At 41.5% G+C, this 18412-nt stretch overlaps 1 protein-coding gene across 3 annotated transcripts in view; it reads left to right on the top strand.

The window, feature by feature from the left end:
* Positions 1-3012: 3012 nt before the first annotated feature.
* Positions 3013-18412, top strand: part of ZNF454 (zinc finger protein 454) — a 34899-nt gene continuing 19499 nt past the window's right edge. The window contains exons 1-5 of one of the 3 annotated variants that reach the window (XM_033096184.1): positions 3013-3340; positions 3768-3986; positions 4502-4619; positions 6115-6241; positions 6630-6719. In XM_033096184.1, the coding sequence (XP_032952075.1) occupies positions 4587-4619; positions 6115-6241; positions 6630-6719 (250 nt within the window). In that variant the 5' untranslated portion in view covers positions 3013-3340; positions 3768-3986; positions 4502-4586. Of the gene's footprint in view, positions 3414-3767; positions 3987-4501; positions 4620-6114; positions 6242-6629; positions 6720-18412 lie in introns of all 3 variants that reach the window. The other 2 variants (XM_033096182.1, XM_033096183.1) reach the window with 2 other exon arrangements.

Genomic DNA, 18412 nt, shown 5'->3' on the forward strand with positions numbered 1-18412 from the left:
TGAGAAAAGGTGTATCTATCAGAAGAGCTTTTGGTTACAAATACTAGAAAACCCCGTTAAAATGGCTTACAAACAGATAGAGTTTATTTCCTCACATAACAAATCTGGACGTGGTTGGCTTTGGTTCAAAGACAAAATAATTCAATGCCTGAGTTTCATGGCTTTTCCATCATGGTCACATGATGGTGCCGTAGCTTTAGGTCAAATATCTGCATTTGATGCAAGAAGGGGAGTGGATAATACGAGCAACATTTGTGCCTTTCATTATAAAAGGTTTTCCCAGAAACCCCTCAGCAGACTTCTGCTAACATCTCATTGACCACAGCTGTATTACCTGGAGGTTAGTAGCAAAGGAGGCTGAGAAAATAAGTATTTAGCTCTTGCAGCCTCCATAGTAGAGGTAGGCAAAGAAAAGGTGGTTTGAGAAAGGTATTGGATTAGCCAGCCAACAACCTGCTGAGAATGTTTGCATGATTTAATATAGAATTCTGCATGTTTATCACCTAAAAGATGCATGGAGAGTCTGAAGGCGCAGAAAGGAATGGATGTGCAGCTCAAAGTGGGGAAATATGATTTGGAGCACAGGTAGAGACCATAGGAATCTTTTTCACCAGAAAAAAGGGAGTTTTCCACTGGGAGAGGTGGTAATCAATGATGGGTGCAGATGTTTGTGGGTGCCAATGCAGGTTCCCTATGGACTCTCAGTGTTTGGACCTTGGGCCGTTCAGTCTCTTTGGGCTATATGACTTCTAAATTTTAATTCATGGAGTTCAAACATCAAAGACAAAGGAGGACTGAAACACTGAATTAACTATATCCTCAGAAACTGATAATAGGTCTCCATTACATCCAGTTTCCTCTTTTCCTTTCACCTATTTTTCTTGTTCCCCACCTCATCTCAAGAGATAGAAAGGAGGCAGAAGAAATGGGTAGAAAATAGGTGAAAATGATAAAGACAGTAGCAAAATAAAGGCTCAAAAGCAAGGCACAGGACGAGGAGAGGAAGAATGAAGTTATTAAACCTATGATTGATGCAGTAACTCAAAATTGTTTAAATATTAACCCACAGAGGGAGCACCAGGAGAAATGGGTCAGATAAATGGAGGTTTAAGTACTTTTTCAGGAGATTTGGAAGCCTTAGGCACTTGTCAGTTCTCAGCCATCCGAGGCAACAAGTAATGAGGACAACCTTTACACCTTTCATCTGTCAACAGGTGCAGGCCTCCTGGTTCCACGTACTAGACATGAGACCTTGGGCAAAGCACTTAACATATTGGTGCCTCAGTTTTCTCATTTGTTAATAGTGTAAACTTAATGGCTTTGGATTACATCAGATAACTGATATAAAGAGCTTATAAAAGTGCCCGACATGTAATTAGTGCTGAACGAATGTTATCGCCTTCATGTACCTAAAAACAGCAATACCCAAACGCCTTAGCATGGCATCCAGAACCCTTAATTAGAATGACAAGGTTCTCAAAGCACATAACTTCTAGGAAGGTTGTATAACTGGGTAACTGGGAGTCTGTCTCCCCCCCGAATGCTGTAATAGCCCCTAACTGGTTCCCGTGTATTCCCTGCAGCCCCACCATAGCCTGTTCTCCCTACAGCTGACCAGTGCTTCTGGCCAAGTGTGCTCAGTCATGTCAGTATTTTGCTCAAGCCCCTTCAGTGGTTTCCTATCACACACAGATTAAGACCAGAGTTCCTACAATGGCCTTCTGGTTACCGTATGACTTCCTCCCCCACTCTCCTGTCATACTGGCCCTGCTAAGCCTCGCATTCACCGGGCACACTTCTCTGGACAGCGGCGTTCCCTTCCCGCTCTTCCCCACCTGGGTTCCTCCCTCACTGTGTTCCAATCTCTGCTCAAATGTTCTCTTCAAGTTGAATTTCCCAAAATGCTACTTAAACTCCACCCCCCATCACATTCTGATCCTTGACACAGATCCACTGTCATCAGTACCTGATAAATATTTTGTTAATTAAACCTGCTTAAGTGCAGGGTTTTCACTGCTATTCTCCAGGCCCAAGAACAGTGCCTGACGTGTTTCAAAAGTGTCTACAGAATGAAACCTTCAATAACACCCAAACTAATGCTGCAGTGTCACATACAGCCACTGCTTCTATTCCTGACAAACCTCAGGTCACATTCTTGGCTCTTTCTCACCATGGACAAAGTTAAAACCCTCACCTTTCCTTCCTGCGCTCCATGAAAATAGGTATTCAGAAACAACTAAGTATCTCCACTTGGCTGTTTCTGTACAGCGCCTCCTCTTTGCCCGCCCCCTGAACATACTGTCGACAAAAACAAACACTACCTTCTCTAAATACCACCCATGCGTCCAAGAGGACCTCCTTGGCATCCAGGCTCCTTCCTCTCATGATAAGTCGCTGGGAACCAAATCTATTCTACCTGCTCGACGTTTCTCAGGTGCCCGTGCCCTCGGCCCCCGCCCAGGTTCCAGCCACCATCGGCTGTCCTGAACCGCCGCAGCAGCCTTCTCACTCGTCTGCCGGCCTTCAGCCGGATACCCCTGTCTTCCCCGCCCTGCACCGCACTTATCGCTGAACCATCCCTTGCCCGACCACCGGCCACAGATAGTATCGTTTGCGTCCCGGGGCGGAGGCGCAGTATCGCCGCCTTTTCACGTCCTTTCGGCGCGGTCCTTCCTCTGGAACGCGCCTTTTCGGCTTGTCGCCTCGTACTCCGTCTTTCGGAACCGTTCCGGATCTGCTCTCGTCACCGGATCAGGAGCCACTCACCACCGTCCACTTTTCGTTAGTCTAGCTTCTTGGGGGTTTTTCCAAGGCAGAGACCGAGTCCCAGAGTGACCCGAACGGAACCAAAGTCGCACCTACGAGTTAGCGCACGGGGAGTTATCTGCGTAATGGAACGGCGACACCCCGCTGAGGCTCCTGGGAAATGTAGTTTCAGTAGGGAAAATCTCTAGGGGCGGGGTTTGAGAGGCGAGGGAGCGGGGTTTGAGGGGCTGTGCACTGTCTGCGCGGGCGCGTAACATCTTTCTCTGCCCCGCGCGGTAAGGGTGCTCGCCACCGATTTGCCACCTGGGAAGTAGAGGTGCTGCGCACCTCGAACTTGCGAGGATTCGGCTCAGCGGTTCCCAGGGCAACGCGCAAGCGCAGTTCAGACCCGGGCTGCAGATTCCAGCTCTTTGTGTTCTGCGGGCGATGTGGCGGTTGCGGTCTCTGGCCGCCGGCCGGGGTTCCTCAAAGGGCAACCCAGTGGTGACCAGGCACGGTAGCCAGAGCTTCATCGGGAGAGCGGGAGCGGCCGTGGCTGGTCGCGCCCGGGGAGAAGGACGGAGGTGAAAGCCAAGTAGGTCCGGGTCGTGCTCCATTCTGGAGAACGTTGATCTGATGCCTCAAACTTCCCGGGATGTATGGCTAAGGTTTGTTTTCTAAGAGAAAAAGAGGACGACCAGGTGTGCGCTCTTGGGTTTAGGGTGCGAATCTGCGAGTGCCCCTGGAGGATGATGCGGTCAGGTCTTCTGGCGCGCTTCTTGGAGCCGACCACTGGACGCCCGTTTACGCTCAGGGATAGATGCCCCGGGTGGGGTTCAGAGCCCTGTACGCAGAACCCTCCGAGGCGGGCACCGCGGGGCAGCCCCCGCGGCATCTCCGCTGTGGACCTAGCAGAGCAGAGGGCTGGAGGGTGGGCTGGGTTGTGCCAAGAAGATTCCTAAATCCCCTCTCTCTCTCCGCCTCCCACATCTAAACACACTGCTGCCCACCTTTGACTCTAGGTCACCCAAACTGGGCCCCAGAGGAGAGGCCTGAGGCCAGAGGAGGGCTTGGCTTAAGAGATTTCGACCATGAAGATCTAGCCTTCTTAGCTTCCTTTCTGAGGAGAAAAAAGTGACCTTCCTTCCCCACCTCCACTTCCCTCCCAGAATTAAGCAGCTGTCCTGTGAGGACACTTCTCTAGAGACCTCTCAGTGTGACTTAAGGGCAAAAGTTGGAGTGTGAGTACAAAGCGTGAGAACGGGGGGAGGGGTGCTCTCTGCAAGAAGTCAGTGGAAGGGATATGGAAGGGAAAATGGGGAGGATTCTAGTCGATGCTAGGGGAAAGATGTGTGGTGGCGCAGTACCGTGTTTCCCCCAAAATAAGCCCTAGCCAGACCATCAGCTCTAATGCATCTTTTGGAGCAAAAATTAATATAAGACCCAGTTACATTATATTATACTATATAAGACCCGGTCTTATAGTAAAGAAAAACTGGGTCTTATATTAATTTTTGCTCCAAAAGATGCATTAGCGCTGATGATCTGAGTAGGTCTTATTTTCGGGGAAACAGGGTGGCATGGTAAGTGATCCCCATTACAGTGGAGGCCAGCAGAAACACCCTCAGGAGGAGGAGAGAGAATTGGGAGCAAATAGGGATTAAGAATTCAGGGCTGGGGTTATTGTTGGTGGACTCCCAGGATTTGAATGCTCACAGCCTCACTCTGGACTGCTGTGTGGTGTCTTTTGAACCAGTGTGTGTAGAAGTTTCCAGCCTCAGGAGTCCTTGCTCCAAGTCCAAGCTGACTTGTTCCTAAAAGGGTTCATCAGAGAAGAAGGAATGGCTGTCAGGTACCTGCCAAGCATGGTCCAGGTGAGTGGGGACTTGCTGTGGGGTTCCCCCCACCACACACTAAATTACCTTAGAAGATTTGAATGTAGAGGTTTGGAGCGTGTGGGCATGTTTCTTTTCCCTGACCAGGAGCTTTTCTCCCAATCCAGTCTCACTCAGAGGTCTGATCTAGTCTCTGCTTTCTCTCGCCACACCCCATACTGGGCTGATCCTAGTGGGTGTAGAGCTAAGGAACTTGTTAAAGGTCTCCTAAGTGACAACTGGAACTGGAACCCAGGTTGGTTGGAAATGGAAACCTGCAATCTTCCCACTAGCAACTAAGATTGGAGTGTAAGAGGTTCCTGCAGTTCCTGAGACAGGAGCTAAATGAAGAAAGAGGTTGGAGCATTTTCCTGGGGAGGTGGGATTTACTGCACTCTTTTTTTTAGTTTATTTTTTATTTTTCTATTATGACATTTGGCTTTTTACTTGAGAGGATTATTGCATACCAATGGAATCATTCAAACGATGTGGTACATATATACAATGGAATATTACTCAGCCATAAAAAGATGGAATCTTACCATTTATGACAAAATGGATGGACCTAGAGGGTATTACGCTAAGTGAAATAAATCAGACAAAGACAAACACCATATGATTTCATTTGTATGTGGAATCTAGGAAAAAAACACACAAAATAAATAAACAAAACAGAAGCAGACTCAGTACAGAGAACAAACTGATGGTTGCCAGATGGGAGGGTAATTGGCGCTGGGTGAGAAAAGGGAGGGATTAAGAAGTACAAATTGGTAGTTAGAAAATAGTCACAGGATATGAAGTACAGCATAGGGAATATAGTCAGTAATATTATGAAAACTATGGATGGTGCCAGGGGGGTACTAGACTAGTCAGGGGGATCACTTCATAAGTTATATAAATGTCTGCCCACTGCTGCACACCTGAAACTAATGTACTATTGTATGTCAACTGTAATTAAAAAATTTTAAAAATTTTTTGAAAAGATACATTTTCAATTTCAATAAATTACTAAAAAGCTTTGAGCAGTGCCAACCTCTATAGAATAAGTGTATGGGCTGCACTTTGAAGAAGACAGCATTTATTTGAGTGTATAAATTCTGATGATTTGCTAAAATTGTTCACTTTACACGTAAGCCGGTCCAGGGCAGGAATCGGTAGCAGAAACATTGAAAGGGATGAGCAGCTGGTTGAAGGTGCTGTGTTGAGTGAGACACAGCTCACCAGCTACTCACCCTCCTTTTCCCGCTTTCTGACTTTCCTTTAGGACCCATCTCAGGCACCATTTTTTCTGTGAAACCGGTCTCCATGGTGCCAGTCCACTGTGATATTTCTCTTCCCTGACCTTTTCCTCAAATTCATTGTCAGTGTCATACCATTAATCTTGTGTTTACAAGCTGCCTTACTTTGGTTGCCACGAGTGGCCGATATTAGGTTTGTAAAATGTGCCATGTGAAAGGGTAGCCACCGGTCAACAGGGACGGGCTTGCTGTTACAGGAGTCAGTGACCTTCAAGGATGTGGCCGTGCTCTTCACCCCGGATGAGTGGGCACAGCTGAGCCCTGCACAGCGGGCTCTGTACAGGGAGGTGATGCTGGAGAACTACAGCAACCTGGTCTCTCTGGGTAAGTGGCAAGCCTCCGAAGGCTCGGCTTCACGTTGGGACACCTCCCTGGGACCCTGAAACTGGTTGCACAGAGAAGATTGGGCTGACTGAGGGTGTGATTTTCAAGGCTCCGACATGCCTGTCCTTGGTGTCCTGGGCACAGGACTCTTTGGGGGCCTCAGATGAGTAAGGGTCAAATCCTCCTTCCCTTCACCAGGGAGAAGGATATGGGAACAGGTTGTCTGTCAGGCCTGAGCCATCTTTTTGTCCTCTGGGAACTCATCTCTACCCTGGGCCCTCCTATCAAGTCACCTTTTCCAGGAAGTACCAAGGATCAGATCGCATCCTAGCATGATTTTATTTCTAGTGTGAACAGATGTGGTCCATTTTTTTCCCCTCACAAACAGGACTCTTAGGACCCAAACCAGATATGGTTGCCCACTTGGGAAAAAAGGAAGAGTGGATGCCGCAGGACGCTTCTGGATGCTTCTGTCTTGGTAAGAATTCTGCAGTGCAAGGCGTCAGGAGAAACAGCAAATGCGTCAGGCCTGTGGACCGAGAAATGAGCATCTTTTCCCTTTTGTCCATCTTAATACTTTGTTGCCACATTTGTCCCCACATGCATGTGGCACTCCTTTCTTGTGGTGATTTGTGCCTGCCTGGACCCTCCATGATTTTCTTCTCTCCCAACTTGGCATGGATTAGTAGTCCCCGGTTTGGAAAAGACCTCATATATAATCTGGGCAGCTCTCCCACCACGCTTGCATGTCCTGTTGTCCTGCTAGCACTTGACAGTGCAGTCTCTGCTTGCACTTCTCCAGTGAGGAGTTGCACACTGGGTCACACACAGCAGAGTGGCTTCTTGTCCTATGGCCAGTTACCGTATGTCTACTGAGGCCACTCTTCTACCTGAACACTGCACATTTCTTCACCCGCTTCCTGTTGGTTCATACACGTGTGCATACCTTCAGCCAGCACATAATTATTCTCTAGCGTCTGCGGCACCGCACTGAGCTGTGTGCACCAGGAGAGCGTGGCCAGGCCTATGGCATATGCTACTGTGCCACCACACCCGGCACAGTGCTCGGCAGCTGCTGAGGGGCATAGACTGGCTGCTTGGGGATACAGAGCACATGACAGTTTAGTGGCTGTTACTTGTCTTGAGGAGCCCACTGGACCTGGTAGCTTAAGAGCAGGTTCTAGGGAGCGTATTGCCTTATCCAAGAGATTACAACAGTTCACTTTCACTACATTTGCAGGCTACAAAGTAGTTAAATATTTTTTAAAAAGTGTTTGTTACTGACTTTGCCCAGGGAAGTAGGCAGAAATTCATATCCTACAGTAAATAACTATATATCTGGAATGTCTAGGACCCAATCTGTTATGGAATTTAAATGTCTTAGCTCCAACACACGGTTGTCAAACAAAAATCTTGTAACTTACCCCAATAGCATTCTGAATTGGTATGTTCTATTATAACCAAACTGAGGCATTTTAATATTTCATTCTGTATTATACAAGCAGTACATAACAAAAAGGGGAGAGTTAAAAGAAATTCATCTTCTGTCCTTGCAGTCTGGCATCATAACCTCCTTCATGCTTCCATTTATTTGTCATTAACACTAGTTCTTTATTGCACGTGTCGGGGGCGATGAAGATGAAGAAGGACTTTGATGCCTGTAAGGGACTTTATAGTCACCGTGGGTAATGACCTGGAAAACCAGGTGGTCCTGGGGCAGTCCTTCCCAGGGGCCCTTCACAACCCTCGGTTCCAGCACCTCTTATTTTCTGCGTTGCCTGGACACCCCAAATGTTGAGCCGATTCATGAAGGATGATAGTGGTTAGTCAGTCAGAGGTGGAAAGAAGTCTCATTTTCTATCTCCCAATAAAGATTTATAGCTGTTCCCTCCTTTCCCGAGAAGGTGGTTTTTATTGTTGAACAGTAGCATCTCGTCTTTCGTTTGTTAACTGGAAAATGCTACTATAAAGAAATGGTAGCCATTTCCAAATAATTATCCCCCTCTTGTCTCTTTCTCTTATTAAAATATTCATTGGATTCATTTTTAGTTTTAGTTTTGTCTTATTTCTGTTTCATTTCTTAATGACTGGCTAGGACTTGAGAAACCACATAGAACAATGGTTATAGGTTTTATACCTGATTTTTAAGGGACTGGATCTAGCCCTAGCCCATTGTTGCACCAATTACTCTTGGTTTAGAATAAACACTTATTTTTAAACAGAATAAGAAAGAGTCCTTCTGATAGATAGCTTTCCTTCTTAATTTTTATCTCTGGGCCATGAGCTGGTAGAGGGAGGAGAAAGTCAGTTGAGTGCCTGTGGCTGGGCCCTGTGCTAGGTGATTTCCGGGAATTTATGTTAACTGCCCCATCTAATAATTACAACCTGAGGCAAGTATGATTAACCCCACTTTACAGAAAATTGAGCCTCAGAGTAGTTGATTAATTTGGATGATTTCATGTTGCTGAAACGTGGCAAGTCAGGATTAGGGTGAAGCCAGCATGAAACCCATCTGATCCTCAAACCGTGTCATTTTTCTTCCTTCTCCAAAATAGCTTTAATTACACAAAAAATTATTTAGTCAGTAAACCTAAAGAAAACTATTTGATCCCTTGCTTTAAGCTGTAACTTGTTACATTTCTTTCTTATTTATTAATCTGTTTAGGTTTCTCTTTGTTGTGTCAATTGTACATTTTACCCTTTAGCTTTAAATTAATCTATTTTGAGCTATAAAATGTATTCATTTACAATTGTGCATGGTGCACAATTGTTTTAACATTTTTAGATTATTTCCAATTTTACCTGCATACTTTTTTTCTCTTAAATTAGTTGGGAAATTTTTTTAGAGAACCAGCTCTTATTTATTTCTCTGACATGGAATTTTATTTCTACACCTGGCATTACCAGTTCCTTTTTTTTTTTTCCCTCTTTTTTTTTTTTTACCTTAAAATAAAGAAACAACACCCAGACTCCACTGTCTGTCTTAAGAAACCAGATATAGCGGCACAGGAAGTCCTGTGTCACCCCCGTCCTTACCTACCCGAGAGCCGTCAGCTTGATTCTGCACAGTTCAGTTCCGCTCTTCCTGCTCTGACCGCATGTATGAAGAGCTCTTAGCAATTTTGGTGCTATAAAGCTTGATATATATGTCTTGTACTGTAGATACGTTTCCACACCTTCTGCTTTTAAATCCTCGTTGAGATGTGTAGCTCTAGGTCTTTTTAAACTGCGTTTTGAGATTCCTTCAATGACTGTCCCTTAATTTTCCATTTTTTGAGCTGATAGACCTGTTTCCAGACTTTTTGCTGTGTTGAATAATGTTGACCTGAATATCCTTGTACGTACTTCCTTTTATACACATGGGCCTTGTTTGGGACGTTCTTTAGTGTGTTCATAGATGCAGAAATCCTGGGTGTAAGGGTACATGCTTCTTCAGTTCTACTACATTTTTCCAGGTTGCTGGTTAAATTAGTTTCAAATGAAACTAATAGTTGACGTAAGCTCCTATCACCTTCTTGCCAAAATTTGGAACTTTAAGACTTTTAAAACTTCTCCTTTGTCCCATTCCTGAAATATGGTATCTCATTGTGGTTTTAATTTGTGTTTCCTTGTTTACTGGTGAAATTGAACATCTTTTTAAGTGTTGATTATTTGTGTCCTGTAACTTACATATTCATATTCTTTGCCCATTTTTCTATTATAGTTATCTTTTTCTTATTCATTTCTAGGAGTTCTATACATATCTGGGAATCTAATACTTTATCAAGTAATATGTATTTCAGTTTATAGCTTTTTCTTTACTAACAGAAATTCCTAATTAATGAGCTAAAATAGATCAGTTTTTATCTTTATGATCGTTAGTGCTTTCTGTGTCCTGTTTAAATAAGCGTCTCTACCCTCAGAGCCACGGGGGAATGACTTGGTCTCATTTGCCTGTGTCCCCAGCACACCAGGTCCCAGTATGTAGTCGTTGAATGAAAACATGAATTTCTGATACTAACTTTTGTCTCTCTTTCTGTGTAAGTCTTATCAGAGGTTTTCTTTTTAAATAGACTTAATTAACAAATGTTTGACTTAGCTGATCCTTTCTGTTTTATCTTGATCTATTTTATTAGTTTTTGCTCTTCATTATTCCCTTTGAGATTTTTGGAGCTTATTCTGTTCTTTTTCTATTTTTAGAATTAAATTTTATCAAAGTAATACATGCATTTAGTTTAAGGAAACCAGTGTTTATTATGAAAAACAGTGGCCCCTTGTCTCTCCTCTTCCCCATTCTCCCCTCTTTAGAAATAAGCACTTTCTCTTCTTTTAGCTGATTATTTGGTCTGTTTGCTTCCATGTCTTCAAGTAACATTTTGTATTGTTACCTCCGGACTTTTTAGTTTTAGACATTATTTATCTGAATTCCTTCCATAAAAAGTGAGGATTAAACTCACCGCCCCAACCAGTCATCTTACTGCCTCTTCCACCCCTGTCTTCCCCGAAGGGTTGTAGGGTCATCGAGCTCAGAGCAGTCTTTGCACCCTTAGTCACTGTTCACAGCCTATCCACGTAGTAAATTATGACAACTTTGGCTTTCCTAAGCAATCTGTTCCCAGCGTTCATTGGTTCTTTGCTTAGTTTAATTTATTTTAATCTCAGCCCTTCTCCAGTTGTCTGCATCTGCTCTCAAGACTTACATATTCATCAGGCACTGTGATAGTTTTGTTTTCCTGGAAAAGCCTCTTCTGGAGCATCTGACCTAGTCCATTCCAGAGCCTGGCACCAGTTGTCATCCTCCTGTGAAGCCCGTCTTTCCTGGCTGCATGTCCCCTGTCATATTCTTGCTTGGTTTACTCTCTTCTTTTGGTGGCATACATCATCCAGTAGCTTCCTAAGAAAGGATGCCGGGAGTACTTTTTTTGTAGCCTAGCATGCTATAAATGTCTTTTTTCTGCCCTGACACTTTCTGGGTAGTTTCACTAGATCAAATTCAGCACTGTAATTCAGTCAGCTCTTGAGAAATACAAAGTCATTCTGATTCTTCATCAGTTATGACCTGTTTCCGTCTCCGAAAGCTGGTAGGGGCCGATCCAATACTCCCATGCTCTGACGTCTCTGAGTGATCTACCCTGGTATGGTTCTGTTTGGTGAGCATTTCCATCTGAAATTTTTGCCCTTTGGATCTTCTCTTATAGTAGAAGACATTTTCTTCTGTTATTGTGTAATTTCCACCTTCAGTTTTCTCTTATTTTCTCTTCATGGAATGCTTGATACTGCCTGTACTGGTCTTCTAATTTTCTTTTTATTACAATTTCCATCTTTGTTTTTTTCTACTTTTTGACAAATTTTTCAATTTTATCCTCCAATTTTTCTCTTGAGGGTTTTAAAATATTTTTAATCAGCTTCATATAAAGTATAATTTATATGCAGTAAAATTAACCAGTTTTAAAGTGTAATATTTTATCAGTTTTGACAAATTTGTACAGTTGCATAACCATCACCAAATCAAGAAAAATAACATTTTAGTCACCCCTAAACGTTCCCTTTTACTTCTTTGCAGTTAATCCCTGCTCCAGCCCCAGCCCCAGCCCCTGGCTACCACTGATGTGCTTTTGTCGTGAGTTTAAGTTTCCAGGATCTCCTGTGAATGGAATTATGTTGCATGTGCTCTTTGGCATCTGACTTCTTTCACTTAGCGCAATATCTTTGAGACTTATCTTGGATGTTTTGCATCCCGTAGTTCCTTGCTTTGCTGAGTAGCATCCTGTTGTGTAGCTGGACCACTATTTGTTCATCCATTCATCACTGATGAACATTTGGGTTATTTTCAGTCTTTGGCCAAAACTACCGTGAAAATTCTGGTACAAAGTTTTGTGTGGACATATTTTTAGTTCATATGCTTTTTCCAGACATATGTTTTCACAGAGGTAAATGCCTAGCGGTAGGGTTGCTGGGTGGCATACTAAATGTGTATTTAACTTTATAATAAATTGTGGAACTGTTTGCATTTTGCATTCCCACAGCAATGTATGCACGGCCCCGGTGTTTCTCCCTGCAGTGGTGACGGCTCCTGCAGTGCTGAGTGGCTGTGACAGGCCATCCTCCTTGTCAACAGCCTTAGGGGAAAAGCATTCAGTGTTGCACAGAGAGTATAATGTCAGAGGGAGGATTGTTTTGTAAATGCTCTTTTATCAGGTTGAGGAAGTTTACACCTATTCCTGGTTTGATGAGAGTTTTATCATAAACAGATGTAGAATTTTTGTCAAATGCTTTTCTGAATCCTTAAGATGATGCTATGGTTGATATAGTGAATTATACTGATTGGTTTTAAAATCTCAACTCAAATTTGCATTCCTGGAGAAAACATACTTCGTCTTGATTTACTACCTTTTTTTTTTTTTAATTTTTATTTATTTATTTATTTATTTATTTTTTAATTTATTGGGGTGACAATTGTTAGTAAAATTACATAGATTTCAGGTGTACAATTCTGTATCACATCATCTATAAATTACATTGTGTGTTCACCACCCAGAGTCCTCCCAGTTCTCCTTCCATCACCATGTATTTGATCCCCCTTACCCTCATCTCCCACCCCCCAACCCCCTTACCCTCTGGTAATCACTAAATTACATTCCCCAGATTAATTTTCAAAACCCCATTTTTTTAAATATTGCTAGATTTAATTTAACATTTTGTTAAGAACGTTTGCATCGGTATTCATGAGGAATATTAGTTTGTAATTTTCTTTCCTTTGGTATCAGAGAGTAACATTAGCCTTATAAAATGAATTTGGAAGTTTCTTCTTCTCTTCTGTTTTCTGGGGAAATGTGTGTAGAATTGGTATCATTTCTTCATTAAATGTTTGGTAGAACCAGCAAAGTCTTCTGGACTGGCTTGCTCTTTCTTTCTTTTCCTTCCTTCCTTCCTCCCTTCCTTCCTCCCTCCCTCCATCCCTCCCTCCCTCCCTCCCTCCCTCCCTTCCTTCCTTTTCTTGTGGGATGGGTTTAAACTGCAAATTCAGTTTCCTCAGCTTTCTGCTCTTTAATGGGCCACAGATTTTAGCCTGGGCTTCCCCAAACCCTGATATCTGTCACTTCAATTCACTGAGACTCCTGGCTGTTTTGATCCCATGCATGACATAGAAACCGCCTCCAGGGGCCAAACTGGGGCATCCCTAGGTTTTCCCTTGTCTGTTTCCCTTCTCCCAGGCATCACCATCTTCCCCTGTTATTTGTCCATTGCCTAAAAACAGTTGCTTCAGTTTTTTGTTTTCTAACTGTTTACTATGGGAATTCTCTATTGACTTTTCAAATCTGCCGTCATTTTTAATTTCCAAGAATTCTTGTTTCTCTGAATATTGCTTTATTTGTAAGCTGTTATTCATGTTTTACAGTTAAATATATTACTTCTAAATAATTATTTTTTAAAAAGATTTCTCTCCCTTGCTAGGCTCTGTGCTCTCGAATTTTCTCTTTATTTTGGTATCTCTTTCCTATTAGAGGCTTTCCTCAGTGTCCAGTAATCCCTGATTGTCTGTCTGCCCAGTTGAACAGCAGAAGACTGGAGTCCTCGGGAAGCTCTGCTGGGGAGTAGGTGGGGCTCCAGTCTTCAGCGAACCATCCTGCAGCCAGCTGCCGGGGTGTTCCCATCCGTGGCACGGGTTTACTTTCTCTGGGAGAAAATGTCTCTGCTCTTTTGCAGAGCTGGGAGAGGGAAAGGGATGTCCCTCCTCCTCTGAATTGGAGAAGGAGTCTGGGGGCCTAAAGGCTTTGTAAACTGATCTTAAGCCTTCTTTTATCCACCCCCACTCCCCACTTCTGGATGTACGTGATGGTGCCAATGCTTGAAGCTTTTGATAATTTGAAAGTAAATTGGGTTAGTTTCTGGTCTCTTCTCTGGGAGTGGCCTCTGGACTATATTGTATAGGGGCTTGGGTCATACTACTCACACGCCTTGCTTGAAACCCTAGAGTTGCGTAGTTTAAAACCATACTTTTTTTTTTTTTTTTTTGATGTGGGCCAGTACAGCTGGGGCTGTATCCCCTTAATTCAGCCCACACTGAAATGACCTGGGCCCCAGTGAGAGCTGAGTGAAGTGGCCTTCGTCCTCACCCTAGTTCATCTTCAGTGCGGTAAAGCCAGGCTGTGTTTCTCTGCCCGCTTCATTAACAATTAACTGAGTGTTATCCTTTACCTAAAACATTAAAAAGAGAAATATTCTTTTATATACAAATGATGTGTTTTTATTATCACAATCCAGAAAACGGCTTTCATAGACATAGCTATCCAGTAGCTGCTAGAAAAGAAAGCTAACAGTTGGGTAGTTTTGTTGAGCCAAATTATTTTTGAAATTCATCTCCCAGATTTTTAAAACTTTTTCTGAAGTAATACTAACACAGAAGAGTACACAAATCATAAGTGTACAACTCAACAGATTTTTACAGTATAAATACATCTGTATAACCAGTACCTTTATCAAGAAATCGAATGTTACTAGCGCACCAGAACCCTCCCATGCCTTCTGTTCCTTTTGTCCTAAAGAAAACGACGACCCTGACCATAGCTGTAGTTTTGCCTATTTTAAAACTTCTTTTAACTAAATTACTAGAGTAACATTTGTTAACATTACATAATTTTCAGGTATAAAGATTATAATTCAACATCTCTGTAGTATATGCTGTGCTCCCCACCCAAAGTCTAGTTTCCTTCGGTCACCGTTGATTTGATTCCCTTTACCCACTTCTCCTTCCCCCCACCCCTTTTACCCTGTACAAACCACCATTCTATTGTCTGTATCTATGAGTCTGTTTTTGTTTTGTTTGTTCATTTGTTAGTTTTTGTTTTATATTCCACATGTGAGTAAGATCATATGGTTTTTGTTCTTTCCGTCCAATTTATTTATTTATTTATTTATTTCATTTAGCATAATACTCTCAAGATTCATCTATGTTGTCACAATGGCAATATTTCATCATTTTTGTGCTTGAGCAGTAGTCCATTGAGTATATGAACCACTTCTATTTATCCATTCATCCATCACTTAGGTTGTGAACACTTAATTTATATCCATGTCTTGGCTATTGTAAATAATGCCATAATGACCTTAGGGGTGCATGTATCTTTACAAATAAGTGTTTTCGTATTTTTGGTGTAGATACCCAGAAAATGGATTGCTGGATCATATGATAGTTCTGTTCTTAATATTTTAAGGAACCTCCTTACTGTTGTCCATAGTGTCTGCTCTAATTTACATTCCCACCAACAGTGTATAGGGGTTCCCTTTTCTCCACATCCTCTCCAACACTTGTGATTTCCTGTCTTTTTGATGACAGCCATTTTAATGGGTGCGAGGCGTTATCTCATTGTGGTTTTGATTTGCACTTCCATGATGATTACTGGTGTTGAGCGTCTTTTCACATGTCTATTGGCCATTTGTAGGTCTCTTTTGGGAAAATGCCTTTCATGTCCTCTGCCCATTTTTAAATCAGATTGTTTGTTTTTTGTTGTTGAGTTGTGTGAGCTCCTTATATATTTTGGATATTAACCCCTTATCAGATGTATCATTTGCAAATATCTTCTCCCATTTGGTTGGTTGCCTTTTTGTTTTGTTGATGGTTTCTTTTGCTGTGCAGAAGCTTTTTAGTTTGATGTAGTCCCATACATTTATTTTTACTTTTGTTTCCCTTTAAAACTTTATATAACTGGAATCATACAGCATGTACTTTTCTGTCTGGCTGCTTTCCTTCAAGAATGTGTTTGAAATGCATCCATGTTGTCATGTGTAGCAATAGTTGGTTTATTCTCATTGATGCATAGCATTTCACTGTGTAAACCTCCCACTATTTGTACATTCTACTTTTGCTGGACATTTGGATTATTTCTAGCTTGGAGCTATTATGAGTAGTACTGCTATGAATATTCTTGGACATCTTTTAGAGAATATATGACAATTAAGTTCATGAACTTATTGCAATGATGTTGCTAAACCTTTTTTGATATCAGAGAGATTATTCGTTACGAATTTGTACCAACTGGACAAATAGTTAAGCAAGTTTACTATTTGGAAGTACAGAAAAGGCTGTGTGAAAAAGTTAGATAACCTGATCTTTTCGTCATTGATTCATGGCTCTTGCCATGAATCAGGACAAAGCACCAGCTCACACCGCACTGTCTGTGAGGGAGTTTTTAGCCAAGAAACAAATAACTGTATTGGAACACCCTCCTTACTCACCTGATCTGGCCCCCAATGACTTCTTTCTTTACCGAAAGATAAAGGAAATATTGAAAGGAAGACATTTTGATGACATTCAGGACATCAAGGGTAATACGATAACAGCTCTGATGGCCATTCCAGAAAAAGAGTTCCAAAATTGCTTTGAAGGGTGGACTAGGCGCTAGCATCGGTGCATAGCTTCCCAAGGGGCGTACTTCGAAGGTGACCGTAGTGATATTCAGCAGTGAGGTATGTAGCACTTTTTCTAGGTTGAGTTCACGACCTTAATTGTCCGACCTCTTAAGTATACATTTCTCTTGACTGTATAGCTAGGAATACTAAGTTCATCAATATGTGAGCTTTAGTAAACACTGTCAATCCACATGGAAGATTCATGATTCATTGTTTTCCATATGGGTATCCGGTTGACCCAGGATTATTTATTAAAAAGACTGTCATTTTCACATTGTACTACAGTGTCACCTTTGTCATACATACGGTGACTGCATGTGTGTGGGTCTGATTCTGGGTTCTATAATCTGTCCTGTTGGTCTGTTTGTGTGCAAGTCTGTTCCTGAACTCTCTATTTTGTTTCATTCTTTTTGTCTAATCTTGTGCCAATACAATACTGTTTTACCCTAACGTTATAGTGAGTCTTAAAATTAATGACATAAGTCCTCCAGCTTTGTTCTTTTCGGGTTTTTTTTTAGAATTTTAGGATTGGGTATTCAGTTTCCACAAAATTTCTGATGGAATTTTTGTAAGAATTGGACTTAATCTGTAGGTTAAGTGGGGAGAATTAGAAGTATTCCATTCTGTGAACATGGTAGATCCCTAATTTACTTAGGTTTTCTTTAAATTCTCTGAATTTTTTGTAGTTTTATATGTACAGTTATTACACATCTTCTGTTATATTTATTTGTAAGTATTTTTTTTGTTTTTAAAGCAATTATAAATATCTTTTGAAAGTTTAATTTTCCAATTATTTGTTGCTGCTATGTAGATATACTGTTGGTTTTTATATATTGATCTTATATCCAGCAACTTTATTAATTTTAATAGACTTTCCATAGAATATTTTGTGTTTTTCTATGAACATAATGTTATCTGAGAATAATGACAGTTTAGTTTTTTCTTTCCAACCTTTTTTTTTTTTTTTACCTTGTATTAAGACTTCTAATACAATATTAAATAGAAATAGTGATAGCAGTCATGCTTATTTCATCCCAGTCTCAGGGAATATTTTACAATTAACTGTGATGTTGGTGTAGATTTTTTTGTAGACACTTTTGATCAGATTAAGGAAGTTTGTTTCTACTACTATGCTAAGTTTTTATCATGACTGGATGTTGAATTGGGTCTGATGATTTTTCAGCATCTATTGAAATAATGATGTGGTTTTTCTCCTTTATTTTTGTTACTATGGCGAATAACATTGAGTGATTGAAATGTGAAAACAACCTTGGAATTTCAGGTTATTTGTGATGTATTATCCTTTTATATGTCACTGTATTTCTTTTACTAATTTTTTTTTTTTTTTAGGAACTTTGCATCTGTGTTCATGAGAGTGAATGGTCTGCGATTTTATATATTTTATTGTCTTCATCAGATTCTGGTAGTAGGTTGTGCTAACTTCATAAAACTAGTTAGAAATGTTCCTTCTTTTCAGTTCTCTAGAAGTTCCTATGTAAGATTGATGTTACGTTATTTCTTCCTTAAATGTTCAGAAGAATTCATTAGTGAAGCCATCGCTGCCTGCAAATTTCTTTGTGAAAAGGTTTTTAATTGAAGATTCAAACTATTTATTAGATATATAACCATTCAGATTTTCTGTTTCTTCTTGTGTCTGATTTAGTACATTATACCTTTCTAAGAATTTGAGTCTTTTGTCTAAAGCGTCAAATTTATTGGCACAAAGTTTTCTCATTATGCTATTATATTACAAATGTCTGTGGTACCTGTCCTGATGTCACT

Source organism: Rhinolophus ferrumequinum, chromosome 24 (assembly GCF_004115265.2).
Source record: "Rhinolophus ferrumequinum isolate MPI-CBG mRhiFer1 chromosome 24, mRhiFer1_v1.p, whole genome shotgun sequence".
NCBI lineage: Eukaryota > Metazoa > Chordata > Mammalia > Chiroptera > Rhinolophidae > Rhinolophus > Rhinolophus ferrumequinum.